At 31.0% G+C, this 24808-nt stretch overlaps 1 protein-coding gene across 1 annotated transcript in view; it reads left to right on the top strand.

Annotated features, from left to right (window-relative positions):
• The window catches only part of LOC139503749 (uncharacterized), a 42055-nt gene extending 22263 nt beyond the window's left edge, over positions 1-19792 (top strand). The window contains exons 8-16 of the mRNA XM_071293601.1: positions 511-590; positions 3956-4050; positions 4772-4913; positions 5604-5714; positions 6000-6199; positions 11213-11292; positions 14288-14497; positions 15012-15207; positions 18695-19792. Coding sequence (XP_071149702.1) covers positions 511-590; positions 3956-4050; positions 4772-4913; positions 5604-5714; positions 6000-6199; positions 11213-11292; positions 14288-14497; positions 15012-15207; positions 18695-18862 — 1282 coding nt within the window. The 3' untranslated portion in view covers positions 18863-19792. The remainder of the gene's footprint in view (positions 1-510; positions 591-3955; positions 4051-4771; positions 4914-5603; positions 5715-5999; positions 6200-11212; positions 11293-14287; positions 14498-15011; positions 15208-18694) is intronic.
• The last annotated feature ends 5016 nt before the right edge of the window (positions 19793-24808 follow it).

The raw sequence follows: 24808 nt of genomic DNA, 5'->3' as shown, positions 1-24808 counted from the left end.
GAAACCTAAGTGTAAAAATTTGAATTAAGATATTTTAAATGTATAAATATATCTATCCTTACTTTTATAATAGTTAATTATTTTCAGTGTGAAAAATGTCTGAGTATATAACATATAAGTTTTGTTATGTCTGAGGTATTTTATGATAGATCCCAATTTGAATATTACCGTTAGCTCTTTTCACAGATCCCAATTCTAATTTTTTAAATTGGGTCTTTTAATGTGCTGTTATGGTGGTAGTAATATAACAGACCTCTGTGATGATTTAATATAAGTCAAATATATATAGGGGTTAAAAAAGTAACATCTTTTCACAATTATTGAACATTAAAATATATTCATGTGGACAGCTATATTTCTTCACTTGTCTAACAAACGGTTAAAAAAAAATTCTATGAATTGTTGTTAAATTCATTTAACCATATACACACTATATAATTTTTTTTTTACTTTAGTTTCTTTGACATTAAATCCTATATCTCCTTTTTATAAAGTCTTTGTATTTTTCAGGTTTGATCCTAGAGATCCTAGTTTATACAGATATTATAAAAACAGACATATCAAAGAAAGAGAAAACGATGGAAAATTCAGTAAGTCAAATCTTGGATAGAAACTGCATAACTTTGGATCACAATCTAGTTCTGTTGTCTGGATTCATCAATGGGAATAGATAAAATATCATATATACTTTCACTGTTCATATATTACTAATCTCAAAAGTTAGTTTTTAGTGTTAAGTTAAGGTAAAATTTTGGACTTTAAAAAAAGGGGGTGAACATGGTCACTGTTAGAGGTGACTCTCTTGTAAAGTCTTAACATTTACAAGATAAATAAAACTTTTTCTGAACTACACCAAGGTTGTAAGCATTACAATGCAATGCTAAGCATGAACAATTCCTTAGCCATCTTAAGCACAAATTTTTTTGGTTTTTTTTGTTGTTAAAAAGTCTGTAAATTTTTTATTTGACTTTAAACTATTTTGTAAGGGCGCCACAGATAAGTTGTATGATGAAGAATTGAATATCTGGCCCAAAAATATGTCTTTTATTTCGGATGAGTTTTTATTCTATTATTGTATGAAAGTATATGGTTTCCACAAATTTATTTAATTTTTTTTTTCATTGTAAAATTTAGTTACTAATGTCATTACATGACTATTTTTGGCCATTACCTTAAAAAAACAAATACATTTATTGAAAAAACTGTAGATAGCAAAAAACGATCAGCTAGTCTTTATCTATGATAAAATATAGTGAGAGAAATCGTTACTTTTATTTGTCAAGTCATTTTTAAAATGTGCAACAAACTGTGAGAAAATAGATTATAACAGATTAAAAGTTTGTTTAGGATGAAAATTTAAAAGTATACAAACAAACGTAATGAAAGAATATGTAAATTTCACTTGCACAAAAAGAAAACCAATTTGAAACTTTTAATTTCATTATGAAAAAGGTGTAATCAGTATAACTTATAGATCTTTGCATTTTGGTAAACAAATCCAGAAAAGAATTTTTTGAATAAAGAAATCTTTTTTGAAATATTTTTGATGAAATAATTGAATTACATGTTATTTTGTATGCTTGAAAAAAGAATCCATTCTTCCTGTAATTTAGATAAGAGTATATGAAAATAAACGATATTGATTTGGTTTTTAATTTATAATGCTATCGTTTTCTGAAACTTTCGAGCTCTAGATGTTTTTTTTATATCTTCTGATGTTTCATTATGGTGGTTTAAAAAAAAATGAATTAGGATTTCTATAAAATTGCAACTTGTTGGCCTGTTTGAATACTTTTATATAGTATTACAAATAGTTATATAGATATCATAGATGCCAAATACTAGGTTATGGACTGATCTATTATTTGTGTAAAATTGAATGGACTTCAGTTTTTCCTCTATATACCTTTTTGGTCATTGCTGCCTATGTCATTATAATAATTTTTAAATGGTTTTACTTTTCTAGATTAAAATGAAATTCTCTGTATTCTAATAAATTGATAAACTACAACGTTCCTTTGTATATTATAAGTATTGCAAATTAAATATTAAAAGTATACACAAATTTTCTTATAAGTGAATATGAATTTTATTGAAATTTTAGATACATAGATTAATTTGTGTGAATAAAATAAAGATTTCAACTTAAATACAAGAAAATATTAAAAGTATACACAAATTTTTCTTATTTAAGTGAATATGAATTTTATTGAAATTATAGATATACATTGATTTGTATGAATAAATTATTTCCTGTATTCTTTTAAATTGATAAACTACATCTTTTCTTTGTATATTATAAGTGATCAGAAAATCTCTAAAGTGAAAAAGAATTTTATTGAAATTATAGATGCATTGATTTATTTGTGTGAAGGAATTATAGATTGCAAATTAAATACAACAATATTTCCAATAGATATGGAAAGAAAGTTTTACTTTAAAGTAAAGGTTGATTTAATTTTACGACAGATCAGATAATTAATAACATAGACCATGCAGTTCAATCAATATTCCGTTAGGATTAATGTTAAAAAGATCTAAATCTCTTTATTGATTCTGTATAAAACTTTACATATTCTGTATTACTGGGTGATTAAGGTTCAGTGCAGGTCAGATCACTAGATTTTTATTGTTATTGTTGTTTTTTGAATTATGTAATGAAAAAATCTTGAAAATTGTTTGATTGGCTTTCATTGTAAAAACATTAATTCAAATATATTTATTTGTTTTGTTTTTTTAATGAAATAATTTGGTATGTAATTAAAATATTACAGGTAATAAGGGTAGTCGATTGGGGATAAATTAGTTTCCTCATCAGTTATAAACAAGAATTTTAATGGTTTCTGTTTGGATTCAGATTCAAAATTTCCATCTTGATTAATTCTTCATACATTTGCTTAAAACCTAAATAAATTACACAAGAATCAGATTTTGTTTAAAAAGTGCCATTTGAGCTCCAGTGATATATCATCAAGATTTTACCACTGGAAGTTAATTCTACAATTTGTCATGTGCCATGAGTTTTAGAAAGGTGAAGTATACATTAGATAACTTAAGTAAAAAAGTGTAGATATTTAGATATTTTATTTCAATTGAACAAGATAATCTGTTGTTGACGGAATCCATTGTGCTTAGATCAGTTCTGGAAAACTCCAAATTCAGTAACGTTAACAAATTTGGTAACCGTTACTGAAATAATTAACAAATTCTGGGTTAATTCAGTGTTTATTTGGTTTTGGCATTTATGAATAAAGAACAACATGCTGGGAATAATTTCAGCCGGAACTTCAGACAAATTTTTAGAATTCTGCCTGATAAATTAAAATCATCTACAGGTTGATATAAGAAGGATTGATTGAATAGTCTAAAATCCACATAATTTATGTACTTATTATACCCCCGCTTTTAAAAAAGGGGGTATACTGTTTTACCTTTGTCTGTCCATCAGTCCATCCGTCTCATGAATATTTTTGTCGCATTTTTCTCTGGAACTACTTCCTGTTTACAAAACACTTGTATCAATTTACCTTTAATAGCCAAGTTGGAAAATTTTCATCTCTTTTTTCTCAGGAACTACTTGACAAGGAATTCTGAAATTTGGTTTCAGGGTTTATATTATTCAGCTTCACCGTGTGATGCGTTTTCAGATTCATCACTCAACAACTTCATGTTTACCGAAATATTTTGTCGGGGGTATCATCACTCACAGATGTACTTGTTTATAAATGCCAAAACCAAATAAACATTGATGTGTATAATGAAATCGTTAATGGTCCAGTTTATTAATTCAGTAACTGTTATCAAATTCATTAACGTAATCGAAATTCCAGAACTGCCATGCCTCCATCATAGGTTTTCATATATCATGAAAGCCAGTGTCAGTATGATAAGCCAATCAAAAGGAGTGTAAACTACAATTGTAACATGATAATAAAATCATACCTTTCTTTTTCAGATTATAAGAACATGAGTAAATTATTCAGCAAAACCCAGCTTGGTGCTGGTGAAGATACAGATAGTCAAATTGGTTCAATGGATAGCCATAGTCAAGTAAGGTCACAAAACAGACTTTAAGGAAATAGTTTTCGGACTTCAAATATTCTTTATTGCACTATATAGCATTTCCAATTTCACTATACACAAATTTCCATGACATGGGCGCATACAGTTATTCATCTTACCATGCATACATTTACATTTTCAAAAATTGAGTCACACTTTACACCATTCAAAACTAATCACAATAAAATTTTATGTCCCCCCCCTTTTTGATAAAATTTGGTTGACCATATGGGGAATCGCTGAAGCATGACTCTTAGAGCAGTCAGTGCCAAAACCCCTTCTGGAATTTTTGGGATCTGCCACTGGATAACAATATACACTGATTACAACATCAAATGATACATTGAAGTTCTCATCTCCAATAAATTGCACCATCCCCCAGATAGGATATATATGACACTTATTTAAGTAGTGCATTGATATCTATCAAGTGTTGATACATTGAGTGCCAATTGCTCAAATATTATTAGTGTCTAGGTATTGGTGATTGAGTGGAAAATATATGACACATATTTTGTTCCTGGTTATTTCCAGGAAAAAAATTATTGGAAGATTGAACATGGAATTTAAAAAAATTGTAGGTAGTGGCATATAAGAAATATGTGAGAAACCATCCCCCTTTTTTCCCAGTGAATTGGATATTGCTAGTCTTAATTCGTATTTAATGAGAGAAAATGTAATTAATTGATCAATTTATTAATTTTTGTAGGTTGGTGATACTTTAAGTACAAATGACTCCGGTATTATTAGTATCCAGGACTCTGGAATTGGACGTGATATGTCTGACACCTACAGCTACAAGTCTTACAAAGCCAGTCCATTCCTGTCTAAAGAGAAGATTGAAGCTAGAGGTATGTATGATATGCTTCTGATGGAATGTAAAAAAGTAACAAATGACAGTGGTGTATAGAATAGTCAAGTGACGAAATGAAAGATCAGAGTGATTCATGCATTATTCAATTTCTTTGATATAAGTGAACTTTTAGATTTCGAAAAAGAGCAGGCTAATGCCGCTACAAGGCAGCACTCGCACCCACAAAGTGGAAAGGGATTAATATAAGTTGCAAAACTTGTTTCCCAATCCACTATAAATAAATATGTTTAAACTAAGTGAACTTTTCAAATGATGCATACTTTAGGTTCTCAATAATATTTTGCACTTCAATGAACATGGAAATGTGAAAGAAAAAACATGGCATGATATCCTAAGGACACATATTCTTTTTATGCCCCATTTATGTTTTTAGGTCTGTGCATTCATTCTTTTTTTCTAGCTTCAGGTTAAAGTGTTGGTTTAAGGTAGGTTTTGATGAAGTTGAAGAACAATCAATTTGAAACATATTTCCTATGGTCTGATCTTTCTTATTTTAATACTAAATTAGAGTTTTTACCCCAATTTCATGGTCCACTGAACATAGAAGTTAAAAGTGAGAGTGGGGCATCCATGTACTATTGACACATTTTTGTTGATTCATCTAGTGATTGAAAATATCACCTCAGGAATTCTAGGATTTTAAATTATGCAAATTTATTCATTCCAGCTGCATCTTATAGGCCAAGACAGGAGTCTCACAGGAAACATAACCTTTCACCTGTCAAATCTAGTAGTACCATTGGAGGAGGTTCGGCTAAGTCAACACCAAGAGAAAAAGGTGGGTTTGTTGAGATTGGATGTGAATTCAAGCATAACGCTATGTGATAATTTCAAACTTTTCAATTTGATTAAAATCAACTCTGCAGAAAATTCAAAACAAAAAGTCCTTTATCAAATGGAAAAATCAAAAACTCAAACACATCAAACAAAATAACAACTGTTATATTCCTGACTTGGTACAGACATTTTCTGATGTCAAAAATGGAGGATTAAACCTGGTTGTATAGCTATCTAAACCTCTCACTTGTATGACAGTTTAAAAAAAAATTCTTTGTTTTCTCAGAACCAGATTGGATGAAGTTTTTCCAGACACCAACAGCATTAGAGAGAAAGAGAATGGAAATGGTCAAGAGAGAATACAATGAAGGCAAGATGAAACCTGGATCTGCCCTGGTTGTAAACTACATCAGTGAAGGTTTGCCTATGTTGCCTGGCGAAGCAGGGTTAAGACTTCTGAAGTCAGTCAAAGTGGGTAGACATAAGGTAAGAATTTGAAATTATGAAACAACGATCAGTAACTGCTCATTTATTCCTTTTCCCATGTTGCCTGGCAAGACAGGGGTTAAGATTTCTCTAGCGGTCAAAGTGGGTAGGCACAAAGTAAGAATTCTTGAAATTATAAAACAATGATAAGTAGCAATTAATTTATTCCTTTGCCCATGTTGCCCGGCAAGGCAGGGTTAAGACTTTTGAAGTCAGTCAAAGTGGGTAGGCATAAGGTAAGAATCCTTGAAATTTTGAAAAAATAATAAGTAGCAGTTCTAGACTATTTCTTCAGAGTCCCAAAACTTTGCCAATTTGCCTTTCAGCTTGATGGAGATTTTTTAATATATATGCTTTATGCATGTTTAAAATTTCAGGCTATGATTTATTTGTATGCTATATGTTTTATATAGAGGCAAAAGAAGAATTTCATTTTAATTTACATTGTATATGACATGGTTTGCCCATAGTTGACATTTCAAAATGCTTTTCTAATGTTCTGCTCCCTTTTATAATTTATAGTAATAGTCCCAAGGTCAAACAAACTAAAAGTTGATTATCTTAAAATAAGTATATTTTTTTTAGGAAAAACATAATTTTGCAAAAAATGAAAGATATATGACTTTTTACAGTTTAAGGGAGTTCTCTTCTCAGTTTCAAAATAATAAGCTTTTCAAAACACTGGTTTATATTGATAGGGGATAGATAAAGGAATCATAAGAGTAAAAAATATATAGGTCAGTGTGCTTGTTTTCGAGATATTAGCCATCGAAATTTTGGTGGGAAAATATTCTCTCTTGACTTTCCATAGCTTAATCATTGACAAGTTTAAGTTCTCAAAAACTATTAAAAAATAATTGAAATTTTATATAAGACTTTTACAGATGGCTTATCATTATACATGTAAAGGATTTATAAAAAGAAAAATGGAGGTCAATGGGCAAATTTTTTCAAGGCATTCAAATAGATACAACCAGAGGATTCTGAAAACATGACAAAAATTCCAAAACATGACAAGCGAACTCTCAAAAAAGAAGGACAGCTTAAAGTAAGTTGTCTCCCCATTTTTAGCTCACCTGGCCCGAAGGGCCAAGTGAGCTTTTCCCATCACTTTGCGTCCGTCGTCGTCGTCCGTCGTCCGTCGTCGTTAACTTTTACAAAAGTCTTCTCCTCTGAAACTACTGGGCCAAATTAAACCAAACTTGGCCACAATCATTATTGGGGTATCTAGTTTAAAAAATGTGTGGCGTGACCCGGCCAACCAACCAAGATGGCCGCCATGGCTAAAAAATAGAACATAGGGGTAAAATGCAGTTTTTGGCTTATAACTCAAAAACCAAAGCATTTAGAGCAAATCTGACATGGGGGTAAAATTGTTTATCAGGTCAAGATCTATCTGCCCTGAAATTTTCAGATGAATTGGACGACCTGTTGTTGGGTTGCTGCCCCTGAATTGGTAATTTTAAGGAAATTTTGCAGTTTTTGGTTATTATCTTGAATATTATTATAGATAGAGATAAACTGTAAACAGCAATAATGTTCAGCAAAGTAAGATTTACAAATAAGTCAACAAGACCGAAAAGGTCAGTTGACCCCTTTAGGAGTTATTGCCCTTTATAGTCAATTTTGAACCATTTTTCGTAAATCTTAGTAATCTTTTACAAAAATCTTCTTCTCTGAAACTACTGGGCCAAATTAAACCATACTTGGCCACAATCACAATTGGGGTATCTAGTTTACAAAATGTGTGGCGTGACCCGGCCAACCAACCAAGATGGCCGCCATGGCTAAAAATAGAACATAGGGGTAAAATGCAGTTTTTGGCTTATAACTCAAAAACCAAAGCATTTAGAGCAAATCTGACATGTTGTAAAAGTGTTTATCAGGTCATAATCTATCTGTCCTGAAATTTTCAGATGAATCGGACAACCTGTTGTTGGGTTGCTGCCCCTGAATTGGTAATTTTAAGGAAATTTTGCTGTTTTTTGTTATTATCTTGAATATTATTATAGATAGAGATAAACTGTAAACAGCAATAATGTTCAGCAAAGTAAGATTTACAATTAAGTCAGCATGACCAAAATGGTCAGTTGACTCCTGAAGGAGTTATTGCCCTTTATAGTCAATTTTTAACCATTTTTTTCGTAAGTCTTAGTAATCTTTTACAAAAATCTTCTCCTCTGAAACTACTGGGCCAAATAAAACCAAACTTGGCCACAATCATCATTGGGGTAACTTGTATAAAAAATGTGTGGCGTGACCTGGCCAATCAACCAAAATGGCTGCCACAGCTAATAATAGAACATAGGGGTAAAATGCGGTTTTTGGCTTATAACTCAAAAACTGAAGCATTAAGAGAAAATCTGACAGGGTTTAATTGTTTATCAGGTCAAGATCTATCTGCCCTGATGTTTTCACATGGATCAGGCAACCCGTTGTTAGGTTACTGTCCTGAATTGGTAATTTTAAGGAAATTTTGCTGTTTTTTGTTATTATTTTGAATATTATTATAGATAGAGATAAACTTTATACAGCAATAATGTTCAGCAAAGTAAGATTTACAAATAAGTCAACATGACTGAAATGGTCAGTTGACCCCTTTAGGAGTTATTGCCCTTTATAGTCAATTTTGAACCATTTTTCGTAAATCTTAGTTATCTTTTACAAAAATCTTCTCCTCTGAAACTACTGGGCCAAATTAATCCAAACTTGGCCAGAATCATCTTTGGGATATCTAGTTTACAAAATGTGTGGCGTGACCCGGCCAACCAACCAAGATGGCCGCCATGGCTAAAAATAGAACATAGGGGTAAAATGCAGTTTTTGGCTTATAACTCAAAAACCAAAGCATTTAGAGCAAATCTGACTGTTGTAAAAGTGTTTATCAGGTCATAATCTATCTGTCCTGAAATTTTCAGATGAATCGGACAACCTGTTGTTGGGTTGCTGCCCCTGAATTGGTAATTTTAAGGAAATTTTGCTGTTTTTTGTTATTATCTTGAATATTATTATAGATAGAGATAAACTGTAAACAGCAATAATGTTCAGCAAAGTAAGATTTACAATTAAGTCAGCATGACCAAAATGGTCAGTTGACTCCTGAAGGAGTTATTGCCCTTTATAGTCAATTTTTAACCATTTTTTTCGTAAGTCTTAGTAATCTTTTACAAAAATCTTCTCCTCTGAAACTACTGGGCCAAATAAAACCAAACTTGGCCACAATCATCATTGGGGTAACTTGTATAAAAAATGTGTGGCGTGACCTGGCCAATCAACCAAAATGGCTGCCACAGCTAATAATAGAACATAGGGGTAAAATGCGGTTTTTGGCTTATAACTCAAAAACTGAAGCATTAAGAGAAAATCTGACAGGGTTTAATTGTTTATCAGGTCAAGATCTATCTGCCCTGATGTTTTCACATGGATCAGGCAACCCGTTGTTAGGTTACTGTCCTGAATTGGTAATTTTAAGGAAATTTTGCTGTTTTTTGTTATTATTTTGAATATTATTATAGATAGAGATAAACTTTATACAGCAATAATGTTCAGCAAAGTAAGATTTACAAATAAGTCAACATGACTGAAATGGTCAGTTGACCCCTTTAGGAGTTATTGCCCTTTATAGTCAATTTTGAACCATTTTTCGTAAATCTTAGTTATCTTTTACAAAAATCTTCTCCTCTGAAACTACTGGGCCAAATTAATCCAAACTTGGCCAGAATCATCTTTGGGATATCTAGTTTACAAAATGTGTGGCGTGACCCGGCCAACCAACCAAGATGGCCGCCATGGCTAAAAATAGAACATAGGGGTAAAATGCAGTTTTTGGCTTATAACTCAAAAACCAAAGCATTTAGAGCAAATCTGACTGTTGTAAAAGTGTTTATCAGGTCATAATCTATCTGTCCTGAAATTTTCAGATGAATCGGACAACCTGTTGTTGGGTTGCTGCCCCTGAATTGGTAATTTTAAGGAAATTTTGCTGTTTTTGGTTATTATCTTGAATATTATTATAGATAGAGATAAACTGTAAACAGCAATAATGTTCAGCAAAGTAAGATTTACAATTAAGTCAGCATGACCAAAATGGTCAGTTGACTCCTGAAGGAGTTATTGCCCTTTATAGTCAATTTTTAACCATTTTTTTCGTAAGTCTTAGAAATCTTTTACAAAAATCTTCTCCTCTGAAACTACTGGGCCAAATAAAACCAAACTTGGCCACAATCATCATTGGGGTAACTTGTATAAAAAATGTGTGGCGTGACCTGGCCAATCAACCAAAATGGCTGCCACAGCTAATAATAGAACATAGGGGTAAAATGCGGTTTTTGGCTTATAACTCAAAAACTGAAGCATAAAGAGAAAATCTGACAGGGTTTAATTGTTTATCAGGTCAAGATCTATCTGCCCTGATGTTTTCACATGGATCAGGCAACCCGTTGTTAGGTTACTGTCCTGAATTGGTAATTTTAAGGAAATTTTGCTGTTTTTTGTTATTATTTTGAATATTATTATAGATAGAGATAAACTTTATACAGCAATAACTTCCAGCAAAATAAGATCTACAAATAAGTTTACATGACCAAAATATTCAATTGACCTCTTAAGGAGTTATTGCCCTTTATAGTTAATTTCTAACATTTTTCATAAAAAATTTTAAATTTAAGAAAATATTTTCCACTGTTACTAATGGGCCAAGTTCATAATAAATTGAGATAATTGTAAGAAGCAAGAATGTTCAGTAAAGTAAGATCTACAAACACATCACCATCACCAAAACACAATTATGTCATGAATTTATCTGTGTCCATTGTTTAATATGAACAAGACCAAGGTGAGCGACACAGGCTCTTTAGAGCCTCTAGTTTACCAGGTGTAATTTTGTAAAAAAAAGAAATGATAGAGAAAAACATGAGAGGAAATGTCAATATTGGTATAGAGATTTGAAAGACAATTTTTGAGCTATTAATAATTTTGCTATTGAGGATATAGATGTTGTATTCATTCTTTCAGGGTTCTTTACCACCAGCAGAAGAAAGACATCACATGATAGAATCTATACCAGGAAAACTAGGTGTTCATACCAAGGATGAGTATGTATCAATTAGAATATTTTATTTGTTTTATGAGGTTTATGTTTCGTTCCAAAGTCTATAACCACAAGTTGATAACTAAAGTGGATCTCTACAAAAAAAAAAGGATATGGGGTATCAATCCATGACATGGAATTAGTTTATGCACAGCAAAAAACATGTTAAAGCAAAGGAACAGTGCTCTATGTTCTTCTTAATAAAGATTGCATTTTAATAACTCAATCAGAGAATCGTTAAAGTCATAAGAAACGAGTGACCGGTGAAAAATATTCTCTTCCAATTCTTGAACCAATGCATACAAACATCATAAACTTAGTCTTCTGTGCACGAATTTATCATTTTTTTCGTGTAAATTTCGTATAATCATAAATTTTTTTTCAATCGGTCAGTGTTGTTGTGAAAATATGGCAGGTTATTATAGTAAGTGTTTTGAAGCCGTAGTTAAACGATTGTCACCTGTTTGTCAACAATCGACAAAAAAGCACGGAAATTGAGCACGTGTTTAACATGTAAATTCAGATAATAGATATAGGAAGATGTGGTGTGAGTGCCAATGAGACAACTCTCCATACAAATAACAATTAAAAAAGTAAACCATTATAGGTTAATGTACGGCCTTCAACACGGAGCCTTGGCTCACACCGAACAACAAGCTATAAAGGGCCCCAAAATTACTAGTGTAAAACCATTCATACGGGAAAACCAACGGTCTAATCTATATAAACAAAACGAGAAATGAGAAACACGTATATATTACATAAACAAACGACAACTACTGTACATCAGATTCCTGACTTAGGACAGGTGCAAACATTTGCAGCGGGATTAAACGTTTTAATGGATCCAAACCTTCTCCCTTTTTCTGAAACAATAGCATAACATCACAACAAAGAAAAACATACGATAAAATATCAATTGGCAGACTTAACTCAATCAAAAAACGTATGATTAAACAATGAACGAATAAATTTGATCTGCGATATCTGAATACAAATGCACAGTTAATTAAATATTAGAGACAAACATTCATGACCAAAAAGCTAACAAACAAATTCAAACACAGGACATGGCTGAGAAATATTTAACCAATCAATGTTCACTTTAGAAAAAAACCGTTTTTTTTATAATCTTGAAGTTTATACAAATGTTGTAAGAATAAGTGAAAAATTGAAGATATTACAAATAATCAAAGCTGGTGTACAGACAAGATCCATATAAATAAAAAATAACAAAAAAGCATTATAAACAGTATCAACAGGTCGAATTAACAAGAAAATACGATTTGAGAGTACTCGCAGTTACTGACAGCTAGTTAAAAGCCAAAACCAATTAATAATAAAAAATCATGCATCAGCGACTAAAATCGACTAAAACACATCACAAGGATTTAGTATTTTAACGCCATAAATAGTTTATTTTAAGGACATTCATGCGTATTGTGATCACCGGATTTTTACGAGATGGGTCACACTGAGGTCACTTTGCATACCGAAAATATGTCGGGGGGGAAATTGTTTCCTGGAACGAAGCAATTAAAATAAAGTAAACTTCTAAATATGAAAGAATTTTCTTCAGAAAAAAGTATATGTATATAAGTTTATAATGAAAACTATCCATTGAGTTATAAAAAACATAATTTTTTTTTTTATGTACAATTTTTTTTGATTTGAGGTTTCTTATGACTTTAATATAATTAATTTTCTTGTGCATATCCTTTTACTATTTATTCAAATTATTTTGGTTTTATCTTAATCATTTTGGGGTTTACCTTAAACAAAACACAGATTTACCGTATCTATAAAAGGGGTAGGAATCTTATGAATATAAACTGAATCTGAGTGCTGTTTTATTTTGTGTAGAAAATCATGGAACTTGCAATAACATAACAAATATGGCAGCAGTATTAACACAGTTTTAAACTCTGCTTATAAAGTGTTTTAGCTTTCTTTTTATATCCAAGTAACTTTTCTTGCTTTGCAAGACTAACTACTAATTGGCTCTTTTCATTTGATTTTTGTCGAGCCTGCGACTTTTGTCGCAGAAAGCTCCACATAGGGATAGGGATCTGGTGGCGGCAGCGGCCTTAACTTACTTCTTAAAAGCTTTATATTTTAGAAGGTAGAAGACCTGGATAATTCATACTTTGTATAAAGATGCCTCATGTTACAAAGTTTTGGTCTGTCACATATACATTGTCCTTGACCTCATTTTCATGGTTCAGTGACTACTTGGAAAAAAAGTTAATTTTTTTTGTAATGTTAATTTCTCTCTTATTATGAGTAACAGGATAACTATATTTGGTATGTGCGTATCTTGCTATGTCATCATGTCCCTCAGACAGTTTTCACTTGACCTCGATCTCATTTAATGGATCAGTGAACAAGGTTAAGTTTTGGTGGTCATGTCCATATCTCAGATACTATAAGCGATAGGTTTAGTATATTTGGTGTATGGAAGGATTATAAGGTGTACTGCAGGTGTCATCTGACCTTGACCTCATTTTGGTGGTTCATTGGTCAATGTTATGTTTTCATGGTTAAATTAGATACTATAAGGAATTGGTCAACTATATTAAATGCATGGATTGATTGTAAAGTTCACATGTCTGCCTGACATGGTTCATTGTAAGTTGTACCTGTATTTCCTGTTTGGTTTATCTGACCTTGACATAATTTTCTTGGATCATGTTTAGTTTATGTGATAGTTGTAGTAAAGCTTTATATTTAGTACTATCAACATAATATATCAATGGTATATAAAGAAGGCGAGACTCAGACATTTAAGAGTGTGCTCTCTTGTATAGTTGTAGAATGGAAAGACATGTTGCTTATAAATATTTGATTAACAAGATCAAACACAGATAATATTTTTAATTTTTAATTGTTTGAAATTGTTTGTTTTGATATAAAAATACCAATTTTGTGTAATTTAGAAATGTACTTTTGTTGTACTTTGATCATTACAGGAGAATATAAAATAAATATTTCCTTTCTAGGGACAAGGGACAATCCAAATATGGTATTTTACAAATGCAATGGACAACAGCAATCCCAGCACCTGTGTCACGTAACCATTATCCTGAGAGATATTCTGCAATGTCTGGCATGTCTGATGCAACCTCTGAACTAGGGGGCAGCACTGTACGGTCGGTCCAATCAAAATGTCATCTCCCAGCTATTATAGAAAAGTATGGAAGATCTGAAAGGTATTTGTTTAATCATAGATTTTATTGTTTGTAACTAAAGATGCATATAAAATAAAAAGACTTTCAGTGAGCATTGATGTTGGTCACTTGTGATTCCTTTTACATCAATAAAATTAAGGCTAAACCAGAGTATTCAAGAAAAGGCTTCCATACACAAAGTAAAGTAAAACAGATAATTGTCAGGTATGTTGAAATGTTCATAATTATAATAAATTTTAATTTTTGAAAAACTACCTCAGGAATAGATAACCTTAGCTGTTTTGGGGCAAAACTTTTAGGAATATTTTGTGTTCAATGCTCATCAACTTTGTACTTGATTTTTGGCCTTTTTAACATTTTTTAATTCGAGCGTCACTGATTAGTCTTTTGTAGACGAAACGCATCTCTGGCACAAATACAAAATTTCAATCCTGGTATTTACCATGAGTTTATTTATTATGCATGCAAGTTAAATTTTACTGAAAATCATAGTTTTTCATTGCAAGCAACTAATGTATTTTTCCATCATTTTCAGGACTGATACAACTGAGATGACAGACTTCCCTCATCTTCCAGGAGGAATCTATACCCCTGACTATAAATGGGACTATCCCATCCCACCACCGCCTGCCAAGGAATCTCGGATCAGTATACCTTACATAAAGAAAGAGCATGAAAGATACTGCAAATATTATACATTAGTCAAGAAAAAGATGCAAAATTACACATCAGTAAGTTTATTGAATTGTCATGTGTCCTATGGGCATCATGTAGTTGGGTCTTTGCATCTGTCTGTAAGTCTGTCTGTCCAGCTTCAGGTTAAAGTTTGTCAAGTTAGTTTTTGATGATGTTGGAAGTCCATTGTCAATTATTTAACAATTTTGAATTTACAGTATTATGACTGCCCTTTACTCTTTTTAGGCCTATCATCAGTATATCTAAAACGTTAATTTTGTGTCATTGAATTTGACATCAAGTTAAAAGAAAGGATATGGGGTATTCACACACTTGCACACTTTCAACATTAAATATGACACCAAGTTCAAAGTAGTATATGGGGTATTCACACTTGCATACTTTTCAACATTAAATGTGATTTCAAGTTAAAAATTGGATATTTAGGGTATCCAAACATGCACACTTTCAACATTAAATATAACAGCAAGTTGAAAGTAGTATATGGGGTATCAACACTTGCACAATATCAACATTAAATATGACACCAAGTTCAAAGTAGTATATGGGGTATCCACACTTGCACACTTTCAACATTAAATATGACACCAAGTTCAAAGTAGTATATGGGGTATCCACACTTGCACACTTTCAACATTAAATATGACACCAAGTTCAAAGTAGTATACGGGGTATCCACACTTGCACACTTCTAACATTGAATTTGATTTCGAGTTAAAAATTGGATATAGAGGGTATCCACACATGCACTCTTTCAATGTTGAATTTTACTTGAAGTTAAAAATAGGATATTTGGTTAGCCAAACTGACACATTTTCAATCTTGAATTTTACTTTAAGGTTTAAAATAGAATATTGGGGTATCCAAACTTGAAGTTAAAAGTAGGATATGAGGGTACCCACACTTGAACACTTGCCGAATGAACAACATTACTAGACAAGATAGCATACACGAAGTTTATAAAAATCAATGTCTAGAAGGTAATATTCAGTCTAATTTTCTAAGATTTCTAGATATTTGAGGAATGTGAAAATTCTGAAAAATTCATAAATGTGAGTAGCATTGGAGAAACATGTCTAACTTTGAAATGAAATGAACAAGAGCAAAATGTATAATCAATTATCTTGTTTTTTCAAACAAATTACTTATAAAAAATCACAGCATGAAGCATGTAAACATTATTGAATGAGCACATTAGTCAGTCTGTCTAAGAATGAGACAGTGCTTAAATAATAAAATACTAAAAAATTTAGAATGGAAATTTAGAATATGACATAGAGACAACAATCTGACCAAAGAGTCATTGCAACCTTATTTTTCTTCTTGAATCCACTTTCAAAAGTTTTGAAGGAAAAAATAAGAAATAAACATAATACTAAGTTTTCCATTACATTAAGGCCAGAATTTTTTTATGCCTCTCTTAGGGAAATTATGTTTTTGGGTCTGTGTGTCTGTTTATTTCTCCGTCCATCTTTCCCGCTTCAGGTTAAAGTTTTTTGGTCAAGGAAGTTTTTGGTGAAACTTAATACACCTGTTCCCAGCTATGATATGATCTTTCGAATTTTAATGCCAAATCTTGAAAGTTTGTTTTGGTCCTTTTTAATAAAGAAATGGAGAAAGTTCTTTTATTAAACATAAAAGTATTATACTTTATCACATATATCTAGGGATTTTTTTTTATATATATATACATAGCATGGGAAAATGCCAAAACAAAAATCATGTAGGCTGATCCTTATATCATCATATGAAAGAACCCTTTGGTTTGTGATTATGGTGACTAGAAAATACAATCCTCTGTAATGACACTTGATAAAAAAATGTAAGTCCTCTAGATCTATACAAAACTGACACCTATGGTTTCATGTTTTATTCTTTTTGATATTCCTGATCATACAATGTCCTATAAGGAACAAATTCCAGTTCCTCTGAAAAGCAAAAGGCATGAAATTAATGTAAGAGTGTTTCTTCTTTTAATAATTTTTATTATGAAAACAACTGGAATGAATTAGTTCTGTAAATGTAGCTGTGAAGTCAAATTTGTGTACACATGGACCCAAGGAACAAAAAAATAGTTACTTTGATGATGTCCTCTAAAAAGGGGATCAAAATTCATGGCAGGGTTAAGCTGAATGTGCATTTAACGCAGTTAATTGCAATTTTGGAAAACATGGTATTGCTCAATAAGGCTTATTTGACAATCTAGCACATTATTTATGCATGATTTGTTTCAATTTTGATATACATGAAGTTGTTGAAAGGACACTTTCTGAAGGAAAAAATTATGCAACCTTATTTTCTTAAGTTCAAAGCGTTAAAAAACGTGAGATTTTAATGTAAACTGTATATACTCTGTGTTGATGACTGTACTTTGACCTATAATGGTTTGATTTAAAAATTGTGACTTGTATGGAGAGTTGTCTTACTTTAATTTTAGTTTCTTGTGTATAATTCGGAGTTTAGTATGACATCCATTATCACTGTACCAGTATACATATTTTTTAAGGGGCCAGCTGAAGGACGCCTCCGGGGAGTTTCGCGCTACATTGAAGACCCATTGGTGGCCTTCGGCTGTTGTCTGCTCTGTGGTCGGGTTGTTGTCGCTTTGAAACATTCCCCATTTCCTTTCTCAATTTTACTCATACCACATCTTCCTATATCTATTAAATGTTATTCACATTCTCAATTCACACAGTATTTATTGGGTAATAAGAGTTTTGAATAATATTAAAGATTGAATATTTTTCTTCAAATGTTTTCAACCATCTCTTTTTTCATGGTCATCATTGGAATAAAGGAAGATCTAAGAATAAATAATACTTACAATATGTTCAAAATGAATTGTTGATTTTGACATTAGTTCATTTTTTATGTCTTTTTACAAAATTTCATCTTGCAAGGAATATTTTGACAAATCATCAATTTATCATGTTTGTATGGGCTGTTTTAGTTTTCAAATATATTGTTTACATTGTTTGACCAAAACAAAATGTGTGACATAAATATGTATAGGTGGTGAATTATCAGAATGAAAACCTGTTATTGTCCAAATAAATGTTTTTGTAAGTATAATGTGAAAAAAAATAGACAACCATGATCTACAGTTTTTAAGCTGTTTAAAGGTAGTATCTTCAAGACATTTTCATTTCCTTTTAGGGCTTATTTCCTAATGCATTTAGAGTAAGACTTTGGTCAGCTTGCTTGCCTTATATATGTATAATTTATTTTGGATGAGGTCCTACCAAACTAAAAAATAATATAAACAGATTCAACTTTTGCCTTTCTCTATTGATTGCAGATGTCAATCTTAGTTGCAATGCTTGAGCAAACATTTATACAAACAAAGCAAACAAGCCAACCAAAGTTGTTTTTATACAAGCATTGGGAAATAAGCTCTAAAGGATGTTTATAACTTTAAATTTGAATGTACAGTACAGTATTGGGTCTTTGTGATCCTACTTTTTGCAATTTTTGTAATCTGGATAGTTTTTATCTTTTTTAACCAGCTAATATTTTTTCTAGAAAACACGGGGAAGCCATACGATGAAGTCATCACTTCCGAGAGTAGAAATAAAGAAAGCCATTCCAGAGAAGCTTAAATTACCAAAGGAACTGACTCATTTATCACGTGTCTCTAGTGTTTTATTTCCACCAATCACATTGAATCAGCTCATGTCAGCACGATCGTAACACAAATATTATTTAATGTAAGTTTTCTATAAAGAAAAAATCAGACAGTGTCTTAAGGGATGTACTACAAATGATGTAATCAGCTTATGTTGTAACACAGATATTAAAGAATTTATAATTTTTCTATGAGGACAAAACAATAGACAATGTCTGAAAGGATGTACTACAAATGTAAAATGGCAGAAAAAAAGGTTATAAGGTTGTGAGAATTGTTTATTCTAATCTTCATTGGATAGAATAGAATTTGTATGGAACATCTTTTTCCACTTAAGAAAGTAGCATACAAAGCATTGATTTTATTTTTGTGCAGGTCAGAAATAGTTTTCATTTGTTTAAATTTCTGTTCATTATTTGAGTTGTTTATATGGAAAGAACATTGTTTACTTTTAGCATGTTTAATATAGTATTTTCTTATGAAATACAACTATGTAAATTCATATTTTAAAATATATTTTATTTACTTATTCCTGATGGTGTTTTTTACTTTAACATTCTCTTTACATTACAATTCTAAAAACAAATATGATTTTTATCAATATTTTAAAGACTAGTGCTAACTCACTTAACATGCTCTTTCTTTTCACTTAGTTCATTACCAAATTTTTTCTTGAGACATTCAAGACCACATTACATTTATTTGAGTGAGGTTGAAGAGACATAAAGCAACTAAATATCAGTTTCCAGGTCAAATTATCCTCAAAAATTGACTCTCACAACCATATTTTATCATATTCAATTAAATATCCCCAATTTGAATTCAACTTCAAACTTGAAAATTTACAAATATAACAAATATTATAAAATAAGTGCTATAAACCACCTTTTTAATACCTTTACAATATTGTGATAATGATGCAGTATTTTGTTATTTTGTTATTAATGATATTTTGTTTATAATTTGTTAATCATAATAAACACATTTAACTTTGATATTTTGTTTGCCTGTTAGTGATGGAAGTAATGTAATATCTAAAGTAAAATCACAAAAATACTGAACTCAAAGAAAAATTCAAAACAGAAAGTCCCTAATCAAATGGGAAAATCAAAAGCTCAAACACATCAAACGAATGAATAACAACTGTCATATTCCTGACTTGGTACAGGCATTTTATAATGTAGAAATGGTTGATTAAACCTTGTTTTACAGCTAGCTAAACATCTCACTTGTATGATTTACCATTGATTGCTCCTTCAAGGATGTTAATTTATCTTAGCATGCTCTTTTTGCTTTTGTTGAACATTTTTTACACATCTATACGTGTGTGAACACAAGTCTGAGAAGGTTGTTGGGAGTCTTTCTATGACCAGAAAAATATAGATAAATGGCAAAACCATTCAGATTTAAATTCAAAAATGAAGGGGTGAAATATAAAAAAGAAAAAATATCAACATAAAAAAGGGCAATCAAATTTTGTCTACATGTTGAAGACACCATGGCCAAAAGTTCCAAAAAAGGACACAACAATTCCACGAAACAAATTACAGAACCACATAAACTTGCAGAAAACCTTGATCTAACCAAGAAACCTGGTGAACCATTCTATACTACATTTATCACTAGTACATGTTATACAATTAAACATTTTCTTGAAAGTTTAAGTGAGCATTGGAGAATTTTTTTTTATAAATTCTATATAACACACAACACCATGAATTTGAACTAAATTAGAAAGAAAGATGACATTCCACTGAATTCATTTAATTGAATTAGGAATAGCAATTTTATAGAGAATTCTGTATAATGTTTTTTTTATAGACCACACTCACTGCATGAAATGATACGTTTACAAAATTTATTCATTAATTAAATTTCTAGTTTTAAATTTAAGGTCTGATTTATGAAGAATTATTTTAGTAGTTTATGAAAATTTAATAATTTTTTTAAATTTCTTATTTTCTTAAGTTTAATTCCGATTTATGGGTTATTAAACTTGTTATTTATATGAAAAATAATAGCAGTTTAAATTTGTTATTTAAAAGGTTTAAATCTAGTTTATCACCGTTAAATTTTTCGTTTAAATATACGTTTATTTTTTATCAAAACTACTAATATCAGACGATTTAACTGAAATTTAATTTAGATTAAATAACAAGTTTATACTGATCAATTTTTGTTCGGTAAATTTGAAATTTAATGCCAGTTTTGGTATACGTTTATTTTTTATCGAAACTACTAATATCAGACGATTTAACTGAAATTTAATTTAGATTAAATAACAAGTTTATACGGATCAATTTTTGTTCGGTAAATTTGAAATTTAATGCCAGTTTTGGTAACGTGTTTTACATTGTTTTATCGGGGCCATTTATAGCTGACTATGCGGTATGGGCTTTGCTTATTGTTGAAGGCCGTACGGTGACCTATAGTTGTTAATGTCTGTGTCATTTTGGTCTTTTATGGATAGTTGTCTCATTGGCAATCATACCACATCTTCTTTTTTATATTATGTTTCTTGTTTAATTTCAATGATGAAGTAATTCTTCTTCTTAAGGGTCAACAAGGCTTCACTACTGTCATATGAATACACGTTGTACAAAATAAAATGGAACGAAAACGTTATTAAGAAAACAAGACGACTTTACGATCGGGCTTATTATAATTGTTCAAAAGGAAGAAGAAGAAAAAAGAAAATTTCGTTGAAAAATATTAACAACTTACGTAAATCGATATTTAAATCTTGAAAATCCCCAAACCTTTAGTGATTTTCAAGTAAGTAATATAAAGGTCTTCGTCAGATTTCCATGGACGTTCTGGTTATCTTTTATCCCAATAACAGAAAATACAAAACACAACAAATAACAAGAGCTTGAATAATGGCTAAATTTCATTGATTGATTTTTATCGTCTTTTATAAGGAATAATTCAGTTATGAATAGTTTAAACTACATGTATTTATCGAAGTACATATGTACATATCAACAACACAAATAGAATATATTTTTAGAAACAAGCAGTTTTGATTATCCCCCTTATTATAAACTAAGGCAGCAACCATTTGATTTTCTGGGGGGGGGGGGGGGGGGGGGCTATGGTTTTTTTTGGAAAAAAAAGTTTGTTTCCAGTTTTTGGAGAAAAAAATAATTTGTTTTTGATTCTGAGAAAAAAAAAAATTGTTTGTTTCACCTTCAGCTGCCACTATATGTAATGCTAAAATTGAAAGAAAAAAAATTGTTTTCGACTTGTCGCGAAAAAAATTTGTCCAGAAAAAAAAACGCGCGCATTTTGTGATTATTTTTTTTACGTTTGCGCAATTACATTGGCTCACATTAGTTTTTCAGAAACACTATGACAATTAAGTAAATTAAGGTAATTAATTTTTGAAATGACTGTAGTTATATTGAACTTGAACATGTTCAAAAGTTGAATTTTATATTTTTCACAATTCTGTATTTTATTTGTTTCTGAAAGAAATCGAAATGATTTAAAAGCAGACCGCAATGAGGACCCCAAATTGGATGTATTTCACATAGATATAGGAAGATGTTTTTCTACAACGGAGATCTATGAACATGCACTGATACGCCTAGACTGGGAAAAGGATATCAAGGTTGGGGTAACCCACCTGTTTTATTCTGTTTTATTAAGTAGACAGCTTTTTTTCTTTTTGTTTCTATCGTAAACACAATCTAACGTTTGGGGCAGGTTACACGTGCTTACCTTTTTCTCTTATGTCCTCTGAGTCATTAAAAAAAAGTGCAAAATGACGACCTGATTTAAAAAAAAAGAAGGGAAACAATAAATGCAGGATCTTCTTTTGGAATCATACAGTGGATATAACTTCTGATCTCTCGTTAGAACTGTCAGAATACTCTGTCATAGAGCTGTTGTAAACTCTCCTAGAACAGTTCTACCCCAAAACTGTTCTTAGTAGAACTGTCAGAACCAGTTTTAGATATAACTGTATTAAACTGTTATAGGTAGAACTGTTTGATCTGTAAATTAACTCTCGCATTTGTTTTTGTTCTGCCCTATATATATATATATATATAAGTCTAAAAGATTGTGTGACAATACCGATAAATAGATGGAAAACAAAACACTAAAACGTGTTGAATATCATCGCACAAAGATGGAAAAACTGAACAGATGATATAAATTATACAATAATTGCAAATATTTCGGCTCAACAAATGGCCTTTTTCGGTGCAAAAGTTTTAACAATACTGATATATAATGTATAAGGTGTAAACATAGATCAGTAATAATACAGGTAAGTTTTGGTCGATTGATTTTAATCCAAAATCCTGAATATAATATAAACACTAGACTGTAAATTTAATTATTTCTTTCTATTGATTCCGTCTGGATGGAGGACACCCAGTGCTTTTATCCAAAACTTCTCCCGATTCTCTCTTTGCCTATTTTGCCATGTACAATCCTTTTCGATCACAAGGATCTTCATGTGATCAAAATCTTTCAGATTGTGATCAGGTTTTTCCTTGTAAAAGATAAGTATTATTTTGACATAAGTTCTTAAGATAATGTGTATGCTTTAAATTTTACACATGATTATTACGAATATGAGCAAGATGGTACTGATATTATTGTTAAAGGTAGACTCGAGAAAAATATCCAATTTTGATTTAATATTGGTGCTTATGACTACATTATTGATACTATAAAAGATGGTTATAAGAAACCATTTTATTCTAGTTCTCCGAATACGTATTTATACAAAAATTTATCGGCTTTGTATAATTCCGATTTTGTACATACAGATATTTAAGATTTATTACATAGAGGTTTAATAGTTCAGATAACCAAGCGACCTTTTGTCTTTTATCCTCTTACTGTATCAGTTTAATTTAAATTGAAGAAAAGAATGATACTTGATTTGAGACCGGTAAATAAACATTTATGGAAACAGAGCGTTACATTTGAGGATATGAGACTGGTAAACAGCACATCAATAGAATAATTCCATGTTTAAGTTTTATGTTCACCCAGCTTATCATTATTTTGACATTTTTCAACCACACACAGAGTACTGACTCAGAGGTTTTTCATGGACCAATAATGGATGTCCTATATTTTTCAAATTTGTTGTTCTACCATTTGGTTTGAGTACAGCTTGTTTTATTTTTACTAAGCCGACTAGACCGCATGTAAGGAAATGGCAATCTGATTGCTAACAAGTTAACACTTATCTTGATGTTGAATTTGGTAAAGAACAAGATCAAGAAATGTACAAGATTGTGTCTGAATAAGAAAAGCTAGACTTAGTTAGAAGTGGCTTTGTACCTAAGGCTGACAAGTCATTGTGGGAACCTACTAAACGTTTGGTTTGGCTAGGAACATTTATTGAAACAGAAAATGTTTTTTTACAAAATATCAGATGACAAAATGAATAAGATGATTCATTCTATTGATGACATTATATCTAGTTAAACTGGGCGAAAACGTGTATGTGAAAAAAGTTGCGTCTGTTGTAGGTCAGATAATATCTACATACTTGGTTATTGGAAATCTAGTTTATTAATGACTAAACATTAAACATAGACATTAAAGCATCTGCGTCTTGGTATTCTTATACATGTTATATCAAACTTTCTAAATCTAGTATCGATCAGATACAATTCTAGAAAGTGAATTCTATATTAGTGAAGTTAACGTAAAACATTTTAGTGTTGATTAATCTTCTCATAGTATTATACACAGTGACGCTAGGGACACACGTGTAGGAGGTTATATTGTAGAAACACCACAAAACCTTGTACATGGTATATGAGTTGAATCAGAACGTAGAAATAGTTCTACTTGGACGGAATTTTCAGCAGTAAAGAAAGGACAAATAGTTAGATAGTTTATAGATAACCAAAACGTTGTGAGCATTGTAAGCAAAGAAAGTTCAAAAACTAATTTACAGAATTTAGCATTGGACATATATAGCGCATGTTTGAAGTACAATGTCAACAGTGATTAAAGTCTGGATACCTGAGACCCAA

The sequence above is a fragment of the Mytilus edulis genome, chromosome 14 (genome assembly GCF_963676685.1).
Source record: "Mytilus edulis chromosome 14, xbMytEdul2.2, whole genome shotgun sequence".
NCBI lineage: Eukaryota > Metazoa > Mollusca > Bivalvia > Mytilida > Mytilidae > Mytilus > Mytilus edulis.
Note: the sequence above shows the minus strand (reverse complement) of the source record. Positions and strands in the feature narration are given on the sequence as shown.